The 23,316-nt window shown below is 42.5% G+C and overlaps 1 protein-coding gene across 1 annotated transcript in view; it reads right to left on the reverse strand.

Moving 5' to 3' along the window:
* MGAT4B (alpha-1,3-mannosyl-glycoprotein 4-beta-N-acetylglucosaminyltransferase B) overlaps positions 1 to 23,316 on the reverse strand; it is a 76,174-nt gene that overhangs the window by 15,384 nt on the left and 37,474 nt on the right. The window contains exons 2-9 of the mRNA XM_083728518.1: positions 14,189 to 14,368; positions 12,709 to 12,849; positions 11,084 to 11,217; positions 8,286 to 8,332; positions 5,363 to 5,476; positions 4,268 to 4,343; positions 3,214 to 3,328; positions 1,154 to 1,284 (exon numbers count right to left, since the gene is read on the reverse strand). Coding sequence (XP_083584644.1) covers positions 1,154 to 1,284; positions 3,214 to 3,328; positions 4,268 to 4,343; positions 5,363 to 5,476; positions 8,286 to 8,332; positions 11,084 to 11,217; positions 12,709 to 12,849; positions 14,189 to 14,368 — 938 coding nt within the window. The remainder of the gene's footprint in view (positions 1 to 1,153; positions 1,285 to 3,213; positions 3,329 to 4,267; positions 4,344 to 5,362; positions 5,477 to 8,285; positions 8,333 to 11,083; positions 11,218 to 12,708; positions 12,850 to 14,188; positions 14,369 to 23,316) is intronic.

Consider the following 23,316-nt stretch of genomic DNA (forward strand, 5'->3'; position numbering starts at 1 on the left):
TTCAGACAAAAGGAAGAGATATTCAGATCAGGCAAAGCATTTCACCACTAAACCTCAGGTCAGGCAAACTTTCAATCAAGGAGACAAATCCTACAAGTTACCAATTTGATTCTACACAGCAGGATTTACAAGAGCAAGTCTGGTTTAAAAGACTGTTGTGCAGAGTTAATCAGGCAAGCAGCAGGAGTGGGAGCCAGAAATCTATGCTGGAACTAGGTTACATTTTAAAATAGACAATGATTTAGATGCTCTCAGGATCCCCTGGAAAGCATGCCAGGGGGCGGGAGGGGGGAATTTGGAAGGGGAAGGCAAGCGAAGGTGGATGCACAGTGACATTGAAACTATGTTCTAGTTCAAGGCCTTGAAAACAAGATAAACACCAGCAACACCTCATTATATTGACACAGAGCAAACCACAAGGCAAATCCCAGCCCAGGGAAAATCACTGTCCACCCAGCAAACCAGGTATTAGTCAGCCTCAGCTGCAGCGGAAGCAAAGTGTCTCTTTAGGAAAGTAGATATTTCTTTCTGTGGCAACTGCTGGTCTTCCCTGAGTGTTAAGTGCTATGGGGTGAGTGAAAAAAGCTTTGTTTGTTCCAGAAAAGGCTACGTGTGGGTGCTAAAGGTAGACTGGAACCAGGCAAGGAGATAGGCAGTATCTGAGTCTTACTCTGGGTACTAAATGTTGTCTCTTAAGAATAAGCAAGCATTAAGTATGATATCACAAATGATTATCTTCAGACTACCTTGCATCCAGTTGCAAGAATTACTTCATTACCCAACTATTTGATGTGTTTTTATTGGAGAGAATTTTGCATCAAAGCAATGCAAACCAGCTCATCTCTCTCCAGTGCCAGGAACTCTCTTGTTTGGGGCAGCATCTCACAGCATGCCAGAGGGAGGAGTTCTGTGGCTTGTAATAGCTTTTAGGAACCACAAATTGTATCCCCTCCAGCCAACACCCAGTATTCCTTAACATCTCCACAAGTGATTCCATCCTTTACAGAATTCAGTTTTTAATTTAAGAGAGACTCAATATACTTTAAAAAAGACCCACTGCAGAATCCCTGCATAATTTCAGTATCATTTCGTTAAAAGGCACATCTGCATAAGTTAGAAGGAGACCATTTCAACTAATTTGGGGTTAACTTACTGCATCTTTCTCTGGGTTGCAGACTTTTACCCAGAGGATATGATCCAGGAGCCAGTCTATGGGCTTGTCCTTATAGAACATGAGTATGAATTCCACAATAAGACTGAGATCCAAAGACTTGAACATCTTCCCTGAAAGTGTGGACAAGAAAGAAAAATTAGAAATGCACGTTGGATCAGAGAAACAACCCTTTCCTTGCCCTGGAGTACTCTCTACAGATGTGAACTTCTTTTTAAAAAGGCATTCAGCCTGCTGATGCTGAGCCAATTAGCAGAATCTAATACTGGCACACTGCTAACCCCTTGCATATGGCCGTGCTCTTACAGACAACTCTTGACCAAGACTTTAGGCCAACTTCTATGTTCTCAGGGGCCAGTCTGTTCTCCAAACAGTGGTCTGCGGGCCAGAAGTACATTTTGCTACATGTTCTGACATGTAGGAGGTCAGACACTGTAAATAAAGTTAATGCCTCATATCAGTGAGGGCTGTATTTGCTCCGGCACAGCCTAAAATCAATATGTGCTATTCTAGGGAGAAATGTAGCATCGAATCAGTGGTGGCTAACTTGTGGCCTTGCAGATGTTGCTGAACTATGACATCCATCATCCCTGATGACTGGCCACGCTCATTGCCTGGGGCTGGAGATGTAGCTCAGCAACATCTGCAGGGCCAGAGGTCAGTCAGCCAATAATCCCTGCATTTTAAGAGTGCAATAGGTCTGCCTCCTACAACTTTTGGAAACAGATTTATTTTTCCTTACAAATGAACCTAACGAACACACATCTTGTGCTTTAATGGCCTGCCAATGAGATCCTGCTTGGGGTACCATTTGTTGTTTCAATGTAAGTACCCACTCAGAGAAGGGCCTTCTCACTTGCTGCATCAGTATAGTGAAAAGCCCTCTCCCTGGCCCAGGTGATATTGAAAAGCGGTACAGAAACACTGCAAATGAATGAATGAGGAGGAAACTTCTTAACCCAACCTTGATTAAGTTATAGAGAACCAGTGTGGAGTACCAGTTGGAGTGCTGAACTAGTACCTGGGAGACCAGGTTTCAAATACCTATTCAGCCATGAAGCCTACTGGGTGACCTTGGACCACTTACTCTCGCAGTCCAACCTACTTCACAGGGTTGTTGTGAGAAAAAAATGGGAAGGACAACTATGTAAGCCACCTTGAGCTCCTTGAAGGAAAGGTAAACTACTAATGAATTATTTTTTATTATTATTATTATTATTATTATTATTATTATTATTATTATTACTACTACTACTACTATTATATCTCCATGAGCCATGTCTGCTCTGCTCCTTAATTGGAATGGAGGTTTGACGCAACCTTTCCTGTTAGGCTTCATTCAAGGCCATCTCTCCAGTTCCTGATTCAGTTGCATTCAGTGCCCCCATATCCCTTCCAATATTGTTGCCACCCAAATAGGAGTGCTAGGAAAGACTGGTTTTTTTTCCACCTGTAATCAGTGAAGGATCTCTGCTGTTTTAACATCATAGTAGTAGTAGTAGTAGTAGTAGTAGTAGTAGTAGTAGTAGTCATAGTAGTAGTAGTAGTCTGACTCGGTTGCCCCAGCCACTCTGGGTGGCTTTCAACAAATTAAAACACAGTAAGACATCAAACATTAAAAATTTCCCTGTACAGGGCTGCTTAACACCTCTCTTTCCATCTCCACAAGACAAGCATGCACATGAACCAGCTGCTCCTCCCAACTAGTAACTAGAGCCTCTTAAGACGCTTGGCCTGTTTAACAAGCCACATCAATAAAACATTTGTGTCACACAAAAAAGCAGAGTGAAACTAGAGATGGCTGGCTTTGCTGTATGTTCTTTGTGTTCTGCGTTGTTTGGAGGAAGCCAGAGTGCAACTGTCACAACTTTTGTGTCCCATTTGTGCCAAAAGAAGCACAACTGAGAACATGGATGGTGCTTTTCTTTCTCCTGCAGGCAGAGTTAGGCACAGCACTGAGGCACACGCCTCTGGGAGAGGTTTCTCCTCTAAGCAAAATGCACCTGAAGGTGCTGTTGGTGCTATGTTGAAGGGAGCCTTACCAATAAACCCAAGCTGTGAGAACTCCAGGATCATCCATTCCTCTGATGGCTGCTGCAGAGCAAAGTTCTTCATTGTGCTGAGATAGTTTGGCTTGGCTACAATATCATCTTCCAGCTACAAAACAAACAGTGGGAGATGCCAGTACTTGTGACAGATCATGCACTCTGCTGAAGAAAAACTCTACCCTACAACATGTCCAACAAGCAAAAATGGGAGGAAGAAACCTCTAGCCAGGGACAGGATTTTAATAAGGAAGACAAAACCTTCCAGCAGTTTCCTGTTTTTGTTAAACGAACTAAAATAATGAATAATACTCCATCAGTAATGGTCAATTAGCTCCAAGCATGCCAGCATTATACAAGAAAAGACCTATTCCCATAATCAAACACGGATCTTGTTTTTCTAGCCATTGGAAGCAGGCAAACATTAGAAATAGACCCTGCTATCATAAGTCATGTTACATAATAAGGTACCAGCAGAATATGCTGATTCCACAGTTAGGCTACCAAGTCAAGACCACATAATGTCAAAGCTGAAATACTTTTTTTAAAAAAACAAAAACCCATAACGCCCCATTCTACCACTCCAGCTAACTCAGGATATAGAACATATGAAGCTATCTTTTACCGAGTCAGACCATTGATCCTTCTGGCTCAGTGCTGTAAACACAGACCTGCAGCCAGGAGCCTGTCCCTGCCAGGAACTGACCTTCTGCATTCAAAGCAAATGTTTTGCTCCCTTAACTATGGCCCTCCCTCAAATCTTGTGAAGGTTAAAGTGATCATTTCCCCGTCTAAATCTTAGCAAAATTCATCTGGCCAACTGCTGTTAGAACACCAAGGTCTTACCCAAGAAAGGGTTAAAATTAACAGTTTTAATGCAACACATAAGAGCCAGATCAAAATAATGAACAACATGGTCTACTGTATGTACCCTCTCCCCTTCTAAAACAGAGGCTTCCCACACATACTTTTGTGTTTTGATCAAGGACCCAGACAAAATGTTCCTTCCTGGGAGCAACAGAATCTATACTTTAGCCAATGTTTAACTTACCTGGACATAATAGATGCCTTTGGACTGTGCATACATCATTAGAAAGCAATAATCTAGGTTCTGTTTAGTCCTCCACCTATAAAATAGAGAAAGGCTATAATGGCACACAAGGCAGAAAGTTGTTCCATTGCTGGCAGGCAGCAGGTGCTTTTAATGGAGAAAAACACAAGTTCAGCAGGGAATTCAGAATCCGGTACACTCTCATTCTGAGACCATAATGAGTTCCAGATCTATTCTGAGTGCATAGCTATCATTCTAGCTTGGACTCTAGGTGATATTAGGACCCAACGACATCCGTTGTTATTCATGGGATTAGCAACGTGTAGTTTTAAAAATCTAAGTAACGGAACAGTCATGGGAGGCGGTTCAGTCCAGATTGTAACTTCAGCATGAGGAGAGGGGTGGGGAGTAAGAGATTTAACCCTTTGTCCCGGCTACAGTCCCTACTTTCATGGGGAAGGGCCATAGCTCATTGACAGAGCACCTGCTTTACATGCAAAAAGCTCCAGGTTCAATCCCTGGAGCCAGGCAGGGCTGGGAATGTCCTTGGTCTGAATTCCCAGAGAGCTGCTGCCACTCAGTGTAACCAATATGAACCAACAACAATATAAACCAACGACTCTGCATAAGGCAGCTTTCTATCCAGCCCCCTTCTGGCTGCTATTTGCATTAAGATTTTTTTCCCCTGTGGGTGCCGGTGGGAGTTTCCTTCCTGATGCAAATTGCCATCTGGATCAGAACTGCAGTGGGGGCAAAGGGTTGTGTCCCCCCCCACCCTTTGCTGCGGGGGTTGCTTATGTTAAATTAAAAGAGCTGTCACATGATTAGCAATTGTGTGAATAATGGCACTAGCTCTAAGGCACACATTCCATTGGAGTCACAAGAAAAGAGAAACAGCGCTGTTCACAACTGGAGCAGCTTGCTCAGGCAAATACATTTTGGAAAAGAAGTACAGGCCATTCAACAGCCAACAACCTCTACTTGCTCCCTTTAAATGCCTGTTTTCTTCCCTTACAAAGCCATGGTGGGGGGGGGGGGGCGGGGCAGGCGAACACAGAGTGCCAGTAGGTATCCAGTCAGCAGGCTCTCTCTTACCTGACCCTTTCCTTGGGGTCGCCAAAGGATTCCCGGAGGCGAGAGAAGTCTGGGTAGAAGTGTGGAGAAGGGGAAATAACTTCTAGAAGGCCAGAATGTATTTCATTGGGGAACCTGAGAGGGAGCAAAAAAAAAAAGAGGTAAGGAAGAAGCTGTCACTTTCTGCAAAGAGGAGAATGCAACCCAACACTAGCGATTAATAGCCTGAAAATCATGGCACACCACAGGGCAGGACGACATTAAAAGCTCTGGGGAAGAAAACCTCCACAGGAGCTACTGTGCTTTCAGGTCCTATTTTAAAACAGAAGAAACAGCAGCAGGGGGAATTGTTGCCATTTTGAAAAGCTTACTTCCCTGCCTTGGATTTCTCAAATACTTCACAGCAGCTTGTGGAAGGTGAAGTTAGATTTTCCTACCACACTTGTGCCCCATTCTTACATGAACGTTACTTTTGAATGCTGCTCAGTATGAGGGCTTGTCTGCCTGCTTGTTTGTTTACTGTGAATTTTTACGTATTGCATGCTAAATGTCCTGATCATTACAAAAGGCAGCTGGGTACTAGCTCCTCCCCCTAGTTCATGGATGTGGGGCCTGTAGCCCTCTTGATGTTGTTGGGACTCCCAACTGCCCTCACCCCTGACCACCAGCCATGTGTGTCTGTATGATGCAGAGTGTTGGAGTAGGACTTGGTTGAGAGTGTTTGTAACTGTTTTTAGAACGTTTTAAAACTGCATTTAGTTTTGATTTCTAATGTGTTATTATTATTGTGTCTGCTGGCTGGCCCTTCAGGAGGAAGGGCAGGATGTAAATAGGATGTAAATAAAATAAATAATTGGTTAAATGTGTGTCCTTTCCTTTCTCCCAAAGGAGCCCAAGGCAGTTTAGACTAGACAGGTTCCCAATTCATTTTATTTCTGATGTTATCTGTGTTATAAGCAGATCTGAATCTTCATTAAGTCAATATTTAATCATTAAATTGGTTAGTCATTTTATCTTTCCCCAGGCAGGCCAAAGTGACATATAATATTCTGTTACAAAGATTACATCACTGCATTTTGTCTCCCTGTTCTTTAGAAAAGTCAACTACTTTGATGTTTTTCCTGTCATGGCAGAGCTACTGCATTATTATTATTAATTATTATTATTATTATTATTATTATTACTACTACTACTACTACTATTCCAAGGGTCAATTAATGACTCGTTCGCTTTTCACTTTGTTTAAATGTCTTTTCATATGGTTACATCAACATACCAGTACACATTCAAATTCCAAAAAGCATCTGTGTTTTGGGCAGCCCTTAAATAATACATGTTTTGACAGTGTTTGCCTGTAGATAATCAGTCTCAGCATGTGCCCTGTAGTAAGTCTTTTTCTTAATCAAGTGATTGCAAGGCTACAGGAACCAGCAGTGGGATTGAGGAATAAAAAAAGTAGCCTTTCTGTCTACGCACTGCCTCATTGTGGGGTGCGGGGAGTGTGTGTGGCTATTTCCTGTTGACAACTTTGTGTTCCTTTCAATTAATCATCTTTCTGCAATATTTGAACGGTGGCTTCTAATTGGGAAAGCTGTTCTCTTGATACAGGAGCAATTGCTTTTCCTCTAAGCCATCTAAACTAAAGATGGCATTTGCCACCACTGTATTTCCCCTCCCCACATGGTTCTCCCTGTTCAGTTTAAGGGAGCTAAAACAAGCCATTTGTGTGCATGCACACGCTTGCATGCATGTGTGTTTGGAAATCAAATTGCTAAACTGATAAAAGGGAAACATTTGAGGCATCTGATAGAGAACTGCTTTCCAAGACAATGTCCATCCATTTCATTGGGGTCCATTACACAGTCAGCCCTATAATGACTTGATAATTGTGTGGTCACGTCCAGAGCCAAAAGGAGTTTGCCAGGCTCCACATAAGCCACAGACTTTTCATCAGCACTGGAAACACAATGACTCCCACCTTAGCTATTACAAGAGCCTTCTCTCATCACTTCTCTCATTTGCTCAGGGAGCAAAACTTTAGTTAGTAGGTCACATCCTTTTTTCCAGGTCTTGATCTTAGCTGCTGTTATTAATAGGCAACATGCAGAATGCAGAAGCGGTAATGAAGTCGGGGACTCTTCTATTACCATTATCTTCTAAATCTTCTGTCCTCTGAGCACTGATGCTACTAATTCCTGCCCAGTGTCTTCTACAAGCTCACTAATCATTTAAAAAAAAAACCCACCAGAGCCTCCCATCCAAATCCTTAAAACCCCCCAGAAAATGCCCTGAGCAACTTATTGATGAAAGAACCCTGACACTGCAAAAGGAAACTCACATAATGCTTTGAGACGAAAATTAACTATTAGGCTGACATAGAGCTCTGGAGAAATCAGATGCAGACCTGGTAGGAGCAGCAGGGAGACAGAATATAACCCTAATGCAGCAAAGGACATCATGGCAGGGATATTGATGTTGGAACTAAGCCTTATTTTGGTTTGAGGTCTGTGTTGCTGGCAAGCAGCCGCTTCTCCTGCTGTGAACAGGCTGTAGAATGAAGATAACAAGAACTGTCTGCCCAGGACCACTGTAACTCTTAAGGCAGCAGTTAACTGACATGGAGCCCACAAGTAACGTAAATACTGGCCATGCTGCTGTTCCAAAATAAGGACTCTCCTGATAATCTAAGAAACAAAGGGGAAATAAATGGATGGCATGACTGATGCAGACTCACAACTTGTTTTAACAGGGGAGGGGAAATTAAAGGTTAACCAGCAAGCAAACTCAATGCATAGGCTTAGTAAAAAAAGAAAGAAAAACCTTCCTCAGGAAGAAAACATAACATGTAAAAAAAACCCCCACTTTTGTTCTCATTTTTTAATTAAAAGTAAAAATTGGTATTTTTCCTAAGATGAATGCAATAGTAATAAAGAATGCTGCTTACAGGCTTTTGATATTTTCTGCCACTCCTGTTGTATACTGTGGATCTGTCTACAAAGGAAAATTGAAGAGTACAAGTCAATAAGCACTGGCAGATTTAAGAAGTTGTCAATATGCATATTCTGCACCTCAGAGATCATGCTTACTAGCCCTACTTATGCCAACATGCCTGTCCTGTTGCCAAGTGCTGCTAGTCTTGCCAAGGGCTGGCAGATACACTTTATTTTTAAATTTCCTACTTCAGAAGATGCAGTATGCGTTTACATTCTCAGCGGACTCCTAATAGCAAGATAAGGCAATTTGAAAAGTGAGATCTGGCAACAAAACAACATAATGAATGAATGAAAGGTCAGGATTTTATGCCCCAAATCAGAACCATCTTGGAAACAATGTTAAGGGAACAATAAAAGTGCATTTGGAGGGGAGGAGGGAAGAATCTAAGGATGCTTTCAGTTTCCCAAACAAGGAGTGGTTTCTGATCTAAGAAAACAGACAGCAAAATGAAGACAAGGTGCTTTATGTTCTTCGTAAATGGATGCAGCACACATCTGCTCAAATAACTGCCTCAGAACTTGGCATCAGAAAATGAGAAGTACACATGTGCCTTCAGGAAATGCCACCTTGCCTTGCTCTGTAAGGCACTTCCTCATCAGACACCCAGTTTAGAGGAAGTCTGCCTGTTCCATTTCAGTGTTGCCTTAAAGCACCCCAACACCACTTTAGCAGCCAACACCACTTTAGCAGCCACTTTAGCAGTTCCCCCCCAAAATAATCCTATATTGTCAAGAATGCTGGGAATGTTAGCTCTGTGAGTGTAGGGTGTGGATGTGACCATAGTCTCTTGGTGAGCAACCGATCTTCAAATTTCCTCACACATTCAAAAGACATATATAATGATATTCTTCTTTCATTTGTGGAAGTGACTTGTTTTACCAGAACCTCCTGCAGAAAAAGGGGGCGGGGAGAGAGAAGAGGTGATGTTCACCAATTTAACCTCCCCCTGGCAGCCCCTTATGCCACTTTCCATGCTTTTCCAGAGGGTTCTCTAACTGTCCAGAGCAGAACTGGGGGAGAAAAAGGGGGCTGCAGAGGCATGGGGAAGTCAGCAAAAATTGCATCCCCCTCTTATGCCCAAGGGAGCAGTTAGTGGAGTTCCACTCTGGGCAACCTGAAATCCAAGCTATTTCAAGTTTACTATCTCCTTAAAATTCTCACAAGATGCACAAACATTGGCTAAAAGCTAAGACAGAGACATTAAAATGTGTTGTCTGCAGGCAAAGCATGCCAATCAAGCTCCTTAAAATTACTTGACATGCCATTTTTTCTTTGAATAATTTGTAAGAAAACAAAAAACAACAACATGTATCCAGGCAGTAAGAAAAGGACAGCATGAGTATCTTATCCAAAACAAGAAACAAAGGCACACAGAGGCTTTCCAGTGCATGCATGACATGCAAGAGAGACTCAGACAGCCCTTGATACACTACAGATCAACTTAAGTGTAAAGGAAAAAAAATATGTGAAGCAGGCCCAACTTCCAGTCTTGGGGGAAATTTGGGCAAGAGGGTCTCAATGGTCCCCTACTGGTGGCTGCCCTTCCCCCACCGTGGACAACTTAGTAGCTTGAGGGTAGACTGCCTGCCCATGTCTGCAGCAGTCAATGAGTTAAAGCATGCTGCACAGATCTGGCACTCCATTCAGTGTATTTGCCCCCACACTGTTCCTGTTGCCACATAGCTGAGCCCCATAAGGTATGGTGGCAACAACATCAGCAGCAGTGCCTCCTCCTGGGCTCCAGAGCCTCGCCATTTGCTGGAGTATATTCTGTACTGGGTCTGATGTGAAGCAGCCCTGAGCTCTCCTTTCTGCTAAGCAAAGTATCTCCCATTTTAGGACAAGAAGCCATTTGCTCCTCAAATGCAGCCATTTTGCTCCTCAAATGCAGCTTAATTGCAAAGTGGGAAGGAATTCCACATACAAAAATACCATCAATAAATGCTGAAAAAAGGAATCAGTAAAGGGGTCATTAAGGGCTGCTGTTCTCTTCGAAATAATTTGCTACTGAAGGCTATTTTTGCAGAAAGGATTTCTGGAAAGCAAGAAAAACTAATTTGTTTCAAGCTTGAGACAAATAATCCCAATGGGACTGCTACATGAAAAAAATATATACACACACAAACCCTGAGACAAAAAGTGGCCACAGCGGATTAATGTGCAAAGGTCATCCTAACTCTCAAATCCAGAAGCTGGTTATGATGTGAGGCATTTAGTACAGCAAAATGCATAGGCATTTTTTTCAGTTAAGGTTCTTTTTGGGATCTCTAGCAGGGGGTGGCAGCAAATGCACAGGATCCTGAAAGAACACCCTTAAGGCAATTTTGTACCAGGCCCCTTTTTTAGAACAGCTGCCTAGCATTCTGCTGGAGCAAAGGTCAACAAGCCGAGTGCAATTTAAATTAAAGGGACATACACAAGTGCCTTCTTGGCAACAGCCATGCAGCCTTCTGCTAACATATTGACCCTCTACAGCTGAGTGCATCCAAGCATTGTTTCACACTGGAAACAGCCCGCTGGGCCCCATTGGCGGGATGTGCCCGATGATCCTTGTCGGACAGCAGCCTGAGGTTAGACTTATCTCCCTGTGCCAAAGGAGAAGTTGGCCCGCAGCCATGTGGAGAGAGACATCCTGCTGTTTCATGACTACATGCAGGCTCCTGGATCAGCATCAAGTCCCTGTCAGATGGACAATAAAGTGATACGGAGTTATCAAAGCTGGATTCGGAGGTGAGATGATAACTTTACCTCCGCAATCATGACAACAATGACAGTGTCTTCCTTTTCCTGCTGGTTGAGCTCTGAGATCAGAGAGTTTAGGGTATCTGTAAGATAGGAATGCACCTCCCGCTTGACGCTAGGGATCCCCATCACTATCGATACTGTAAATGAGCAGAACAAAAATATAGTTAAAGTTAGCTTGCTAAAAAAAACACACTTTCTCATGTCATACTTCACATCTCAAAGGAGCACAATTTCATTTTCTACTTGTTTTTGGCAAAGTTCTCCATATATTCTGGATAATGAAGGTGGCTTGTCAAGAAGGACATCAAGAGCTTCATGGCACGTCGATCACCATTGTTCACATGGTGGGGGCAAGACAGTAGGAAGATGGGCATAGTGCAAATGCACCAGGGGGGCAAATATGGCAATCCTGCCACTACGTTTGCACCAAACCAACCTCCTGGCCACCTTGCCCCTCCCACTCCTGGTAAGCAACAGTGACCCACATTCCAGAAAGCTAGCAAAGCAGTTCTGCACCACCCAGTAGCTGCTTCTGCTGGAGAATGAACTAATACCCTCAAACAGAGTGTAGATGGATGTGTAGCAGTGGCCACCATGGCTGTCCTGGGATTGTAAGCTGGCAGAGAGTCCTCGTACACCATGTTGCTTTTGACTGAGGAAGCAGAATCTGCCCTACACTGCTAGAACAAGACTTGAGGGAATCAAAAGTAGAGATGTAACTTAAGTAGTTTACCTTCTGGAGGTTTGGGTTTGTTCTAACAAAGTCTTAGCCAGATCCTCAAAAGACACTCTATACCAGGGACCCCACAATCTTTTTAGGCCAGTGGGCACACTTGCAAATCTAAGAAATTGTTGTGGGTACCATAAAATATTTCACAGAAGAAAACCTGGTGATGCACATACCTAAATGTCAAAACAACAACAACATAAAGGCAGGCAACCCTCCTTCCAAAAGAAAGGTAACTCCTGATCAAACAACCTCATCCTAAAATAAAACAACTAAATTTAAAACATTTTGAAAATTGAGGGGGCTTTGCAGACACCAGCAGTACCTGAAGGTCCCTCCTTTATGCAGTAAAGCATTGTCTCTTAAAATAATATAGCACAGGCAATATACCCCTAAGACAGTTTCTGAATGGAAGGTACACAGCACTTGTGCTCAGCCTGGGCAGGTCATCTTGCCCATCTGTGCCACAAAGTGGTGTATAATGAGATAAGCGCAGAAGGAACAGTTCATATAACTGAAAGGAGAGACTCTAGCAAAGCAAACTGCCTGCCAGACCATTTCTAGGAGCTTCCTTCAGTCTCTGCTGGCTTGTGCACACAAACAGAATGAGAAGGATGGGAAGTTCATGTGCATACATGCCCTTGGCAGGTAAAGGGAAGCTGTTTTCCATGGAAGCACCATCTCAACCGTATCAGAAGCTGGCCACACAACCGGCCGGCTTCTCAAAAATGGCCATCACAGGAAGCGGCCTAGGTATGGCAGCAGCCGTAACATATAAATCTTATGCATCCTTAGCTTGTCATTTGATAATTCCGTTAGGTCTGAGACAGGGTAGGCATGGGGGAAGAGTTGGAAGGGAAGTGGCCTAAAGAGCAACAAGAAACCCACGGCATCCACTTACCTCCGGTGCGTCCCTGTCCAACATGCACAGCCGGCTGCAGGCTGTTCTCCTTGGACAGCAAATGAGGCAAATGATGGAAGATGGTGGGGAGATGCAACACATTCTTGTTAGTGATATTCCAGAGTTTCAGTTTTGTTTCATCTGTTTGAGAAAAGAAAAGACGAACGTTCTGACATTTCCCCCAATGTTATAATGAGGAAGGAGGGAGACTGTTAAGCTTGAGGGCATGCCCACTTCATAGCACCATCTGGCCAGCTGAGATGATCACTTAACTTGGGTTAATCAGTCCAATCTTTTTCACTTGTACCCTATAATCCCATTAAGTTTAGCAGGAATTATTTAAGGCTCAAGATAGATAAGCACACACCCAAGTCATTTGAGAGAAGAATAAAACCAAACCTTTGGCAAAAAGGCCTAAATTTACACCTCGTAGTATTGTGCTTTTACCAAATCTCAAGGACCTAATTTTGCCCCATTATTATGTACTAAATCTGTGGAGACTGAACACACTAGCGATCAGAAGTTCCAACAAGTCATTAAAAAATCACTTTGTTCAGGGTAGTAAAGTGTTGTTTAAAAGCAACTGTACTGAAACTTTTATTTTAAAAATGGTATTTATATTATACATCCATCCGGATTAAATTCATGAATTTTTATAAATAATGAAAGGGGGGGATTCCACATTCAGCTCCTGTGAAGTGCTTATTCAATCACCACTAGGGAGCACTGAAGGCCATCTTCTGCAGGCTGCCTCTGCTACCAGTGTAGCCTATGAAGGCAAGAATGGGCTTTCACTGCAGAAGGAAGCAACATTTATTTACAAGGCTGTCCAAAGCAGGAATGATGAACCTTTGGCTCTCCAGATGTTGTCAGGCTTCAGCTCCAGCTACCATAGCCAATGGTCAGGGAAGGTGGGAACTGTAATTCAACATACTTGGAGAGTCTCAGGTTCCCCATCCTTGGCCTATGGGAAGCTAGGATAATTGCAAAAGAAAGAAGCAGGCAGTCAGGCCATTTGAAAACACAAATGTACAAGTGGGTGCGAGGAATGATATTTGCGGCAATTCATAAGGGACCAGACTCATAAGCAGGCGGAGACAAGTAACTTGGTTGCCAAAGTTTAAGCGCATAGAAGTATAACTTTCACAGAGATTTCACATACCATGTGACAGTAGCTGGCAAGTTGAAGATTACTATGTTTTCACTGGATTTCCAACCTTTTTTTCATCCTATTCACATCACATACATAGTGAGAGTGTGATATAGGTGTAGGGAAATGTCTTAATGCCACTCACACCCGCCCTGCCAATAATATTGCCAGTCTTTATATGTTCAACAAAATATCCAAATGACCTGCTCCCTGTGGAAAGGCATGCCTGTCTATCTGCTGATCTGTGTGAATGCGCACACTTCTGTGGAGAAGCTTCTTCTCTGCAGCTTCAGTGTATCATGAGCTCATCCTTGTTAAAGCCAGATTTACCAGATAAGCTGCTCCACGTCCGGTTTATATCCCTCAGGGCCTGCTTCTCAGAGATGGCTCGCTTTATCTCATCCAGGACTAGGTTCAGCTCCTTCGATCGCTTGAGGCTCTCCTGTTCTGCAGCATGCAAGCGGTCTCTTAACGCTAGGAACTCTCGCTGATAGATATCCACAACATCACCTGCACAAAAGAGAAAATGCTGATTGTTACTATTTTGCTGAAAAAGGAAGGATTTCTGTAGTGCAGACAAATTGGTTCCATGTGGAGAGGGGGAGGCAGGGAAGAGGGAGCACCCTCCTCCTCTTACTGGTTTGGAAGTGGGGGGCAGACTTTTGATTCAACTAGAAGTATATTACTCAGTTCAATATGCTCATTTGGGTCCTACACACCTCTAAACATTCACACCTGCATTCATGGTTAATGCCTTTGGGCAGAAGTACAGATAAATTTAGAAGTAGCCAAGAGCAAAGTCACTGTTAAATGGTTTATATATAAACTGGATTCCTTCGAAAGTCACCTTGAGCTGGAAGCTTGCTATGCAATACATAGAATTGCCCATTTTGTTAAAATACCTATTAAGGAAAACAGAGGGAAGCAGCGACTGGTTTCTTCTGCTTCACTGTAATCATATATGTAGAACAGCTAAGGGAGTAATTTGTTTGAAGTAGTATGTCAGAAATTGGCTCATACACACACATTGTAAGGTGGGGGGGGGGAGGTTAGCCTACTGGCATGCCCACTGAGGATTTGCAAGTGAAAACAACAGGATGAGCATGTCATTTTTTACCATTCCAAGTAAGTGGATAAATACCACAGACATCTATATCCCCCTCCCCATCCTCTGAGTTTTGTTTGCTTATGAGTTTTCATGTGTGGGCTAATCCACTGAACTTGGAGTAAGGTTACATTAGTGGATCTGTGCCCTGCCAAGCACATCCTGGCATTTTGAATAAGACTTCAAAAAAACATTTCAGAAAATAACCAATGCTAACTAATTTGATATTCCTAATTTCCCAGGTGTTAAGTTCATGTTTTAACTATCCTGAGGAAGTAAACGCCATTTTAAAACATGCCATTTAAGGAAACAGGGAGAACCTACTGTGTCATGGAAATACTGTTCTGGCTTGCCCTTTCAGACCCAGCAATTACAGGAAACGTCACTTTGAAAAACCAAAGGGGGGGTTGTGTGTGGGGGTGTGTGTGCACGCCTCAGGACTATATTTGAAACCAGGAATGATAAACCAATCTTAAATTTAACCTCATCTCAAACATTCAAATGGGTATTTCACAATGCTAAGTGATGTTATTATTAATATTACTATAGCAACCAGTGTTCCCGAGACCAGCCACCAGAAAGACACAAAAATAGCCTCTCCACACATACACAAAACATGAAAAAAAAAACCTCTGAATTGTTTCCCACACTCCTGATGCATTGTGTACAAACTGGAATTCCAGCAGCGACCAATTTAAAGAGAATGGAAAAGTAATAAAAGGGCTAAATTAAAATTCCAAGCCAAAGGCTCTGTAATGAAAAAAAATGCATGAAGACTACAGAACCAGGATTCTTGCCACCATCACCTCATGGCCAGGTCAGGAGAAGCTCAAAAGTCAGATCTGCAAGGCACCTTTCTCCAGCTGCATCCGAACTGCCAGCTGCTTCCGAACAGACCTGCATGAATAATTAAGGGAAGGATACAGGACCTCAGACTGCCCCCTTAGACAGATGGCACAAGGCAGCTCTTGGGAAAACAAAATCAATGGATGGAGCGAGTATTTAATTAGCAGGCTGTTAGGCAAATCCCTGAGTGTCCTATATGTAAACCATGCTTCTGATTAGCTAGAAGTACACTGCAGGCAAAGTCAAATTCATATTATTTTCAGCAGGACATACCCAGAAGGCAGTGATGGACAAGCAGCTGCTCCCCCAGCCCTGACTTTTATCTACCAAAGGCTTCTGGCTCAGTCCCTCCCTCCCCGTCTTAAAATCAGCGATGAGTGAAGACTGCAAGATGACCCTGCTCAGATCCTGCTGGCACAGAAATCAGAGATATTGCTCCTCCACAGAATTTACACTGATGGAGCACAAGAAGGCACTTGGGCAGAAATAAAGCTGTAGCAAAGGTTGTGATTTTTCACGGCAGATGTATGCTTGGCTTGCCCATTGCCAACTCACAAACTCACCAACAGAGTCATATTTCCAAGGTATTCGTTACCTGAGTGCAACAGTACAGCTACAGAACCATCAAATGGCATTTTATATTCTGCAGAAAATCTCTTAAAGCACCATTCTTGTGCTGTCTAAAGGGCAGCCTTTACATGATCCAACAATCTCTCTGTAAAGCCAAGCCCTTTCCTCCTTTGGACCCCACAAGCTGCAACAGATAGCAACTGTTCAGAAGTGCCAAGGGCAAGGCTTAAGGGAACAGGCCTTTCCAGGAGCAAGATGTGAAACTGAACTCCACACTAGTTGTAAGAATGAACATGGATTCAACCTGTTCAGAGAACCAGAGTACTTTCAAGCCGACTACCAAAATAAAGGCCAAAGACACAGTATGATGCAGAGATCCAGAACACAAAGTAGGGGGCAGGAACCTACACCTAGACACACGAGTAGGATTGAACAGAGTGCAAGAAGAAATGGTTCCTTGAATGCTTATGTTATTGATGGCTCTCCTGTCCCATCCCAGACGATGTGCTCAGCTCAGAGCAAGGGAGGAAAAATTGTGGCAAGTCCAGCCTTTAAGCACTGTCTAGACATACCCATGTTGTAATTCTGGATCAGCCCAGTGCAGTTAAGGAAAGCAAGGTGCAACTTAACTTTTGCTTCGAAAATATTTTAAATAAAACCTGGAAGATGAATAGAATTCTCTATTCAGTAGTTTAAAAAGAAGCCAATTCCCCCATCACAGGTACAGTAGGAGGATAAATGTCACTGATTATTGGTCATTAATGATCTGCCTGTTTCATCAGAGAGTGGCACTGCTCATTAACCTGGAAAGATGAGGCAACATCGGAGAGATTCCCTTTCATTAGCTGGAAATTTCAAATGTGAAACTGTATCTGGTTTTAATGCTTCTGCTTTCAGATCTACTTTGCTCCCAATTTCCTGTCTCTGTCTCTCCCCAAGCCCCAAACAATTTTAGCCTTTAAAGACAGAACAGGCAATTTATAAGTAGTCCCCTAGTTGTGAAAGATGATGATGATCATTATATTTATGCATACCCCACCTTTTTCCCTGATGGGACTCAAGGTCGCTTACAGATAAAATCAAGAATCGCTTAAAACATAGAGAAAGCCATCATTAAAAACAATTAAACATTAATAGTATTAAAACCAGATACACAAATAAAACCTGTTAAATAATGAAACAGCAAGGCACCAGCCCTTTCATTAAACGCAATCAGTTCTCAAAGGCTGTAAAAATCAGTTTTACAAAGGCTGTAAAAATATGATTCAGACAATGTCTCCCCCACCTACAAAAGCCAGAAAGAAACAAAGAAATGGCTAAAATCATCATTCTAAAAGTCAGAGGCCGTCTTATGAAATACTCTTAGTTTCCCCTAATCTGATTTTGAAATGTGGAGCAATCCTTAGCCTTCCTTAGGTCTCTCCCTATGAGGATATTAAAAGCCTGCAAGTACTTCGGTGAAGGGCTATAGCTCGGTGGAAGGGTCCCAAACTCAATCTCTGGCATCTTCAGGTTGGGAGATGAAAGAAGTACCAACACCCCATGCTGTACACATGAGGAAGCAGACTACAGAGACACATTAAGAGGTCAAGACTGAATCATTTGGGGTTCAGTTGTTTGCTACGTATATCACTTATAGCAGTGATAGATGCATGAAAAACAGTCTCCCACATTAACAACACACTCACCATATTGATGCCTGTCTGTTTAGTTAATACATACAAATATTTATCTTTTGTTTGTTTAAGGTAAGATGACAACACTAACCAAATATATGGGGCGGGAAGCATGTTTCCTAGGAAGCATAATGTAAATAACAGAAAATCCGTCTCAGAGCAACTCAGAATGGGATTGTTCTGAGGCCAAATGTGGAGAAAGTTTGAGGAAATGTGTTGTTGAGCAGGATTTCAGGAATAGTTTCCAACCTGATGCTGTAAATGATATGCCAGAATACAATGCTACAACCATAAAATAAACTAGTTTGAGAAATAGTTCATACATGCCAGCTCTATGCTGGAACACATCAGGCAAAGTATTTTGCCAGCTAATGAACAAACTGTACTGACTTGAAAACCTACACTTTGGGGTCTGTGCCAAGTTTTGCAACCTGGCACATTTGCTACTCAGCTTTTACTGCCTTGAATTTCAAAGCAAACACTGACCAAAATATCTACAGCCACAGCACCACTTGGCAAATGTATTACTGCACTGAACCATTTACAAAAAAATCCGGCAGAGCCTAGATGGATAGCACTTCAGTGGGATCAAGGAGAGAACCTGCCAAAGATGACAGAAATGCCCTTGAAATAAGTGCTTTAGGGTCCTGAAATCTAATAAGTGTGCCTTTCCACTTCATGTAACAACCTGAAGAGATCCCAATAATTAGCTAGTTCATACCATCAAGAAATGGCTCCTGTGAAAATACTAAGAATTTCAGCTAATTATTAAAAACTTTCTAGACTAGTATAAATATATTGAAAACTTGAAATGAAATAGGAATACATATCTGGGAAACATTTAATAAGAAACAAAAGCAGTGACTTACAAGGGATGACCATATTTACCAAACCCACTGCATGGTGCTATTTTTTGTAACAGAAAGAGGCCAAGGGTTACCAAATGTGTTTAAGATATCAGGAGCTGACTATAACAGCAGGCACCCCTTCATTTTTTTCCTTTTCTCCCCTGGACTCTCCCCTTCTTGCTGCAAATTTTTTGCACCCTTCTTCTGCCAGCTTAAAAATAAAAAAAAGCTCCCTTACAATTAGGATTTGAAAATAAGATTTGACCTTGGATAATATTTAAATGTGCATAGGGACTGCAGCCACTATAACTGTATAGATTTACTCACATGGCATCTAAATAATATTTATGCTACTCTATGAATTGGTATCATCATTATCGTCACGGTATGTATCACTTGGGAAAGAGACCTGAGGCTGACAGTACCTCGCCAAAGTCCATTCAGTAGGTTCACACCTTAAGGTAGCAGTGGCTAGTGAGGTGAGATGGAAAGCAATAAGCAGTTGCTGAGCAACAAATGAGAGTTACCAGCAAGTGTCTGTTGGAGGCAGCTGAGTCAGGAGGCTGCTCACACTGCACTGGGCAACCATGCTGCTGGCTGAATAGCTAGTTCTCTTGGACATGTTATATTTAGAATCATAGAATTGTAGACAGGACCATGAGCATCATCTAGTCCAGGGGTAGGCAACCTAAGGCCCGGGGGCCAGATGCGGCCCAATCGGGAATCAGCGTGTTTTTACATGAGTAGAATGTGTCCTTTTATTTAAAATGCATCTCTGGGTTATTTGTGGGGCATAGGAATTTGTTCATTTCCCCCCCTTCAAAATATAGTCCGGCCCCCAACACGGTCTGAGGGACGGTGGACCGGCCCATGCTGAAAAAGGTTGCTGACCCCTAATCTAGTCCAATCCCCTGAAATGCAAGAATCTCAGCTAGCTCATACATGACAGACGGCCATCCAATCTCTGCTTAAAAACCTCCAAGGAAGGAGAGTCCACCACCCCTCGAGGGAGTCTGTTCTGCTTTCAAACTCCTCACCGCCAAAAAGATCTTAGTAGGAATCTCATTTCTTGCAACTTCAACACACAATGATTTACCTGAATCATCTGCAACCTGAATGATGATGACATAATCCTTCTGAACTTAGAAAAAATGCAATCTGTGTCCAAATAATTCCATGAGGCTGCAATGTCATTCATAATCCAAATGGCACTTAACATGTGGCTCAGCATGCATCTTTAAAAGTTCTCACATATATCTAAATTCAAGCTTAGCCATGAGACACCCCTCCCCATTACACACCATGTTCACCCAAAGCTCACAGTTAAAAAGTAAATGCTGCACATTAGATTTTTTAAAAAATTGAGAAAACGTAATAATAATTATTATTATTTTGCACATGATCATTCAGAGACCAGATGATCTACATAGCTCAGTCTCTTGAAACGCTCATAAGACCAACACTAAAGCACCATACCATATGGTAAGGGAGGAACAGGAATCTTCCTGCAGTGAAACATCCTGTGTCTGGGGCCCAAGGCAGTTGCCAGGAGGAAGAGGCTTGCTGGAGCGCACAGCTGACAGATGCAACATTGTGATGGATAATAATCTGTGCCATCTCTGACCTGCTGTTTACAGAAATAAGGGGGCGATCTTATCACAAGTGCCTTCCAGTTTTCAGACAAGGGGACTGGAGGGGAAGAGAAAGCCCCTACGTAGCAAGATGAATGTGACTTCTTCTCTGAGAATATGTTGTTTCCATGCTGCCTTTTTGTGAAGCAAGCCTTCACAAGGCAGTTTACTTTTTACTTTTTAAGAGTAAACGCAAAAAGAGTGGAGTATGCCTGAGCTAATGTCAGAGTATGTCTGAGGCCTTTACAGCTGGTTCTAATGTTATGGTTAAGTCCAGTCAAAGACAACAATTGGGTTGCGGTGCTCATCTCTCTTTTAGGCCAAGGGAGCCAGTGTTTTTCCATGGACAGCTCTCCAGGTTGTGTGGCCAGCATGACTAAACCGCTTCTGGCACAACAGGACACCGTGACAGAAACCAGAGCGCACGGAAACACTGTTTACCTTCCCACCACAGTGGTACCCGTTTATCTACTTGCACTGGTGTGCTTTCGAAGTGCTAGGTTGGCAGGAGCTGGGACAGAGCAACAAGAGCTCACTCCATCGCAGGGATTCGAACCGCTGACCAAGCAGCTCAGTGGTTTAGACCACAGCGCCACCCGTGTCCTGGTTCTGATGTAGACCTCTCCTACCCCAAAGACTGCAAGCTGACATTTTATTGCTTCTGCACTCATGTAAAATAATCCATTTACCCATGTTAGAATAGCAGAATGGACCTGCCCCCCCCATAATCAGTATTTAAACCGATTACAGCTTATATTCAAAGACGTTTAGTACAGATGTGATGCCAGCTGACTGCCTAACCCTCGGGAGGTGATCCACAGCACCACACTGGTTTATGAGCTGTTCCCCACTCCTTTTCAGTCTTGGAGCTAATGATGGCTAGTATTGTGTCTGCACAAGTGTTTTTGTAGCATCCCACTTCTAACCTGGTTTGCAAACTGTCATTTGGTGCTAACTATGATTAGCAAAATGCTGGTGCAGTTGTAACATCAATCACAGTGCACTCCAAAACTGGAAGGGTGGGGGAAATGACAATGCAAGGGGGCGGGGAGAGATGGCAAGGAGTTGGTGCAAGCTCAGGGATGTCTATTCAGCTTTTCCCAACCTGGTATCACCCATATGTTTTGGGTGATTAGTTTATATATTTTCATAAACCGCTAAGGGTTTTCTTGCAATCAAGTGGTATAAAATTTTTTGTGAAATAAATAAAATAAATACTCCCACCATCCCTGACCATTAGCTATGCTTGCTGGAGCTGATGGGAGTTGTAGTCCAACAACACCAGGCTGGAGAAGGCTAACCTAAGCCATGGGTTCCCAAATTGTGGTCCATGAGCTTCATACAGGTGGTCCACAACATGTATGGAAAAAGCAATGAAAAATCCTACAGCATCTAGCACAGCACACTACAACTGCTACAACAGTCAGGAAAACCATTAACTGCTCCACCAGGACCCTTAGCAATTTAAAGTCGTCTGTGGGGTTGGGGGAAGTTTGGCAACTACCAGCCTAAGCAATTGCCTGACAGCTTTAGGCCTTCACTAGGCCAATATTAGGAAAGCAGATCCACACAGTTTAAGGCTCTCCTCCCTTTCACTGTGGATTTTTGCTCTAAGCCCCCCCCCCCCCGACAGAGCTACTTCATTAACAGACTAATTATTCAAGGCGTGCAGCACAAATAAAAGCTTTCTAAGCATTTTCTCTGTTCTGTACAAAACAGGAGTTTTGTTTTTGTTTCTATGTTCTCATTTGATTGGGGAATAAAACATGCTGGGAATAAACAACAGAACATATTATGGGGGGAAGGGGGGGCAGATAATCAACATCTAAAAATAACGTAATAGAAAGGATGGATTCCTAAGTTAATGAATGCCTGTTGGTTACCAAAAAGGAGAACATAAGCAATTCTGTATGGTGCAATGGTAATAGTCCTATTTTAAACAGTAAGTGTTCAGCATGACTCACTGCAATTGCTAAAAGAGTGGAGTTGTGAATCTGATGAAGACCCAATGCTACCTCGGGCTGGAGGTGAAGGAAGATATATATAAGAGATGGTTAAACCCAATGAACTATAGTTAACCAACACCATAGGAAAAGTCTTTTCATAAAGACATATGAGAAACGGCAAGGTTTAAATCCCACTTTCTACACAAATTTCAAATTAGAGCAAAGTTTTAAAATGAGGAGCTGACATTTGTGACTTGTTTAAAAGTCTCACTTCTCAGCTGCTCCTTAACTAAGGTAAAATTAACATTCTTGCTAAGCTTCTATTTAAAAGCTACTGTACAGATCAGAAAGCATTTTTATTTTTGCAAACTACTGCACACCACTTGGCATCCTGCAGACTAATGAATTCACCAGACAACCATTAAAAATAGAAGGAAGGTTTTCAAAGAAGCAAAAATTCTTCCCTTTGCAACTTATCTATAATTGCGATTTCCCACGAGCAAAAACTGCAATTCAATCATTTCAAAAAATCTCTTAATCAACATACACTAGAAAGTATTAAACAGATATAATTCCTCCTCACACAAAAAAAATATTTCAGTACTGGTATATACTTTCAGATTAATAATTCAGTGCCATCTGAATTCTTGGTGATGCAGAGGTAAATTTAAAAGTTCAGTAATTATACTGATCCTACCAATTAGTTACAGTATCTAAGATACTTGAGTCTTCCGAGCAGTTTCAAATTAGCCAGAAAGAGAAAACATAAAGATTTGTAATTAGCATTCTTTGGCATACAGGTACAATCTTAACCAACAAAATTCATAGACAAGTTT

The sequence above is a fragment of the Podarcis gaigeae genome, assembly GCF_964106915.1.
Source record: "Podarcis gaigeae genome assembly, chromosome: 2".
Lineage (NCBI taxonomy): Eukaryota > Metazoa > Chordata > Lepidosauria > Squamata > Lacertidae > Podarcis > Podarcis gaigeae.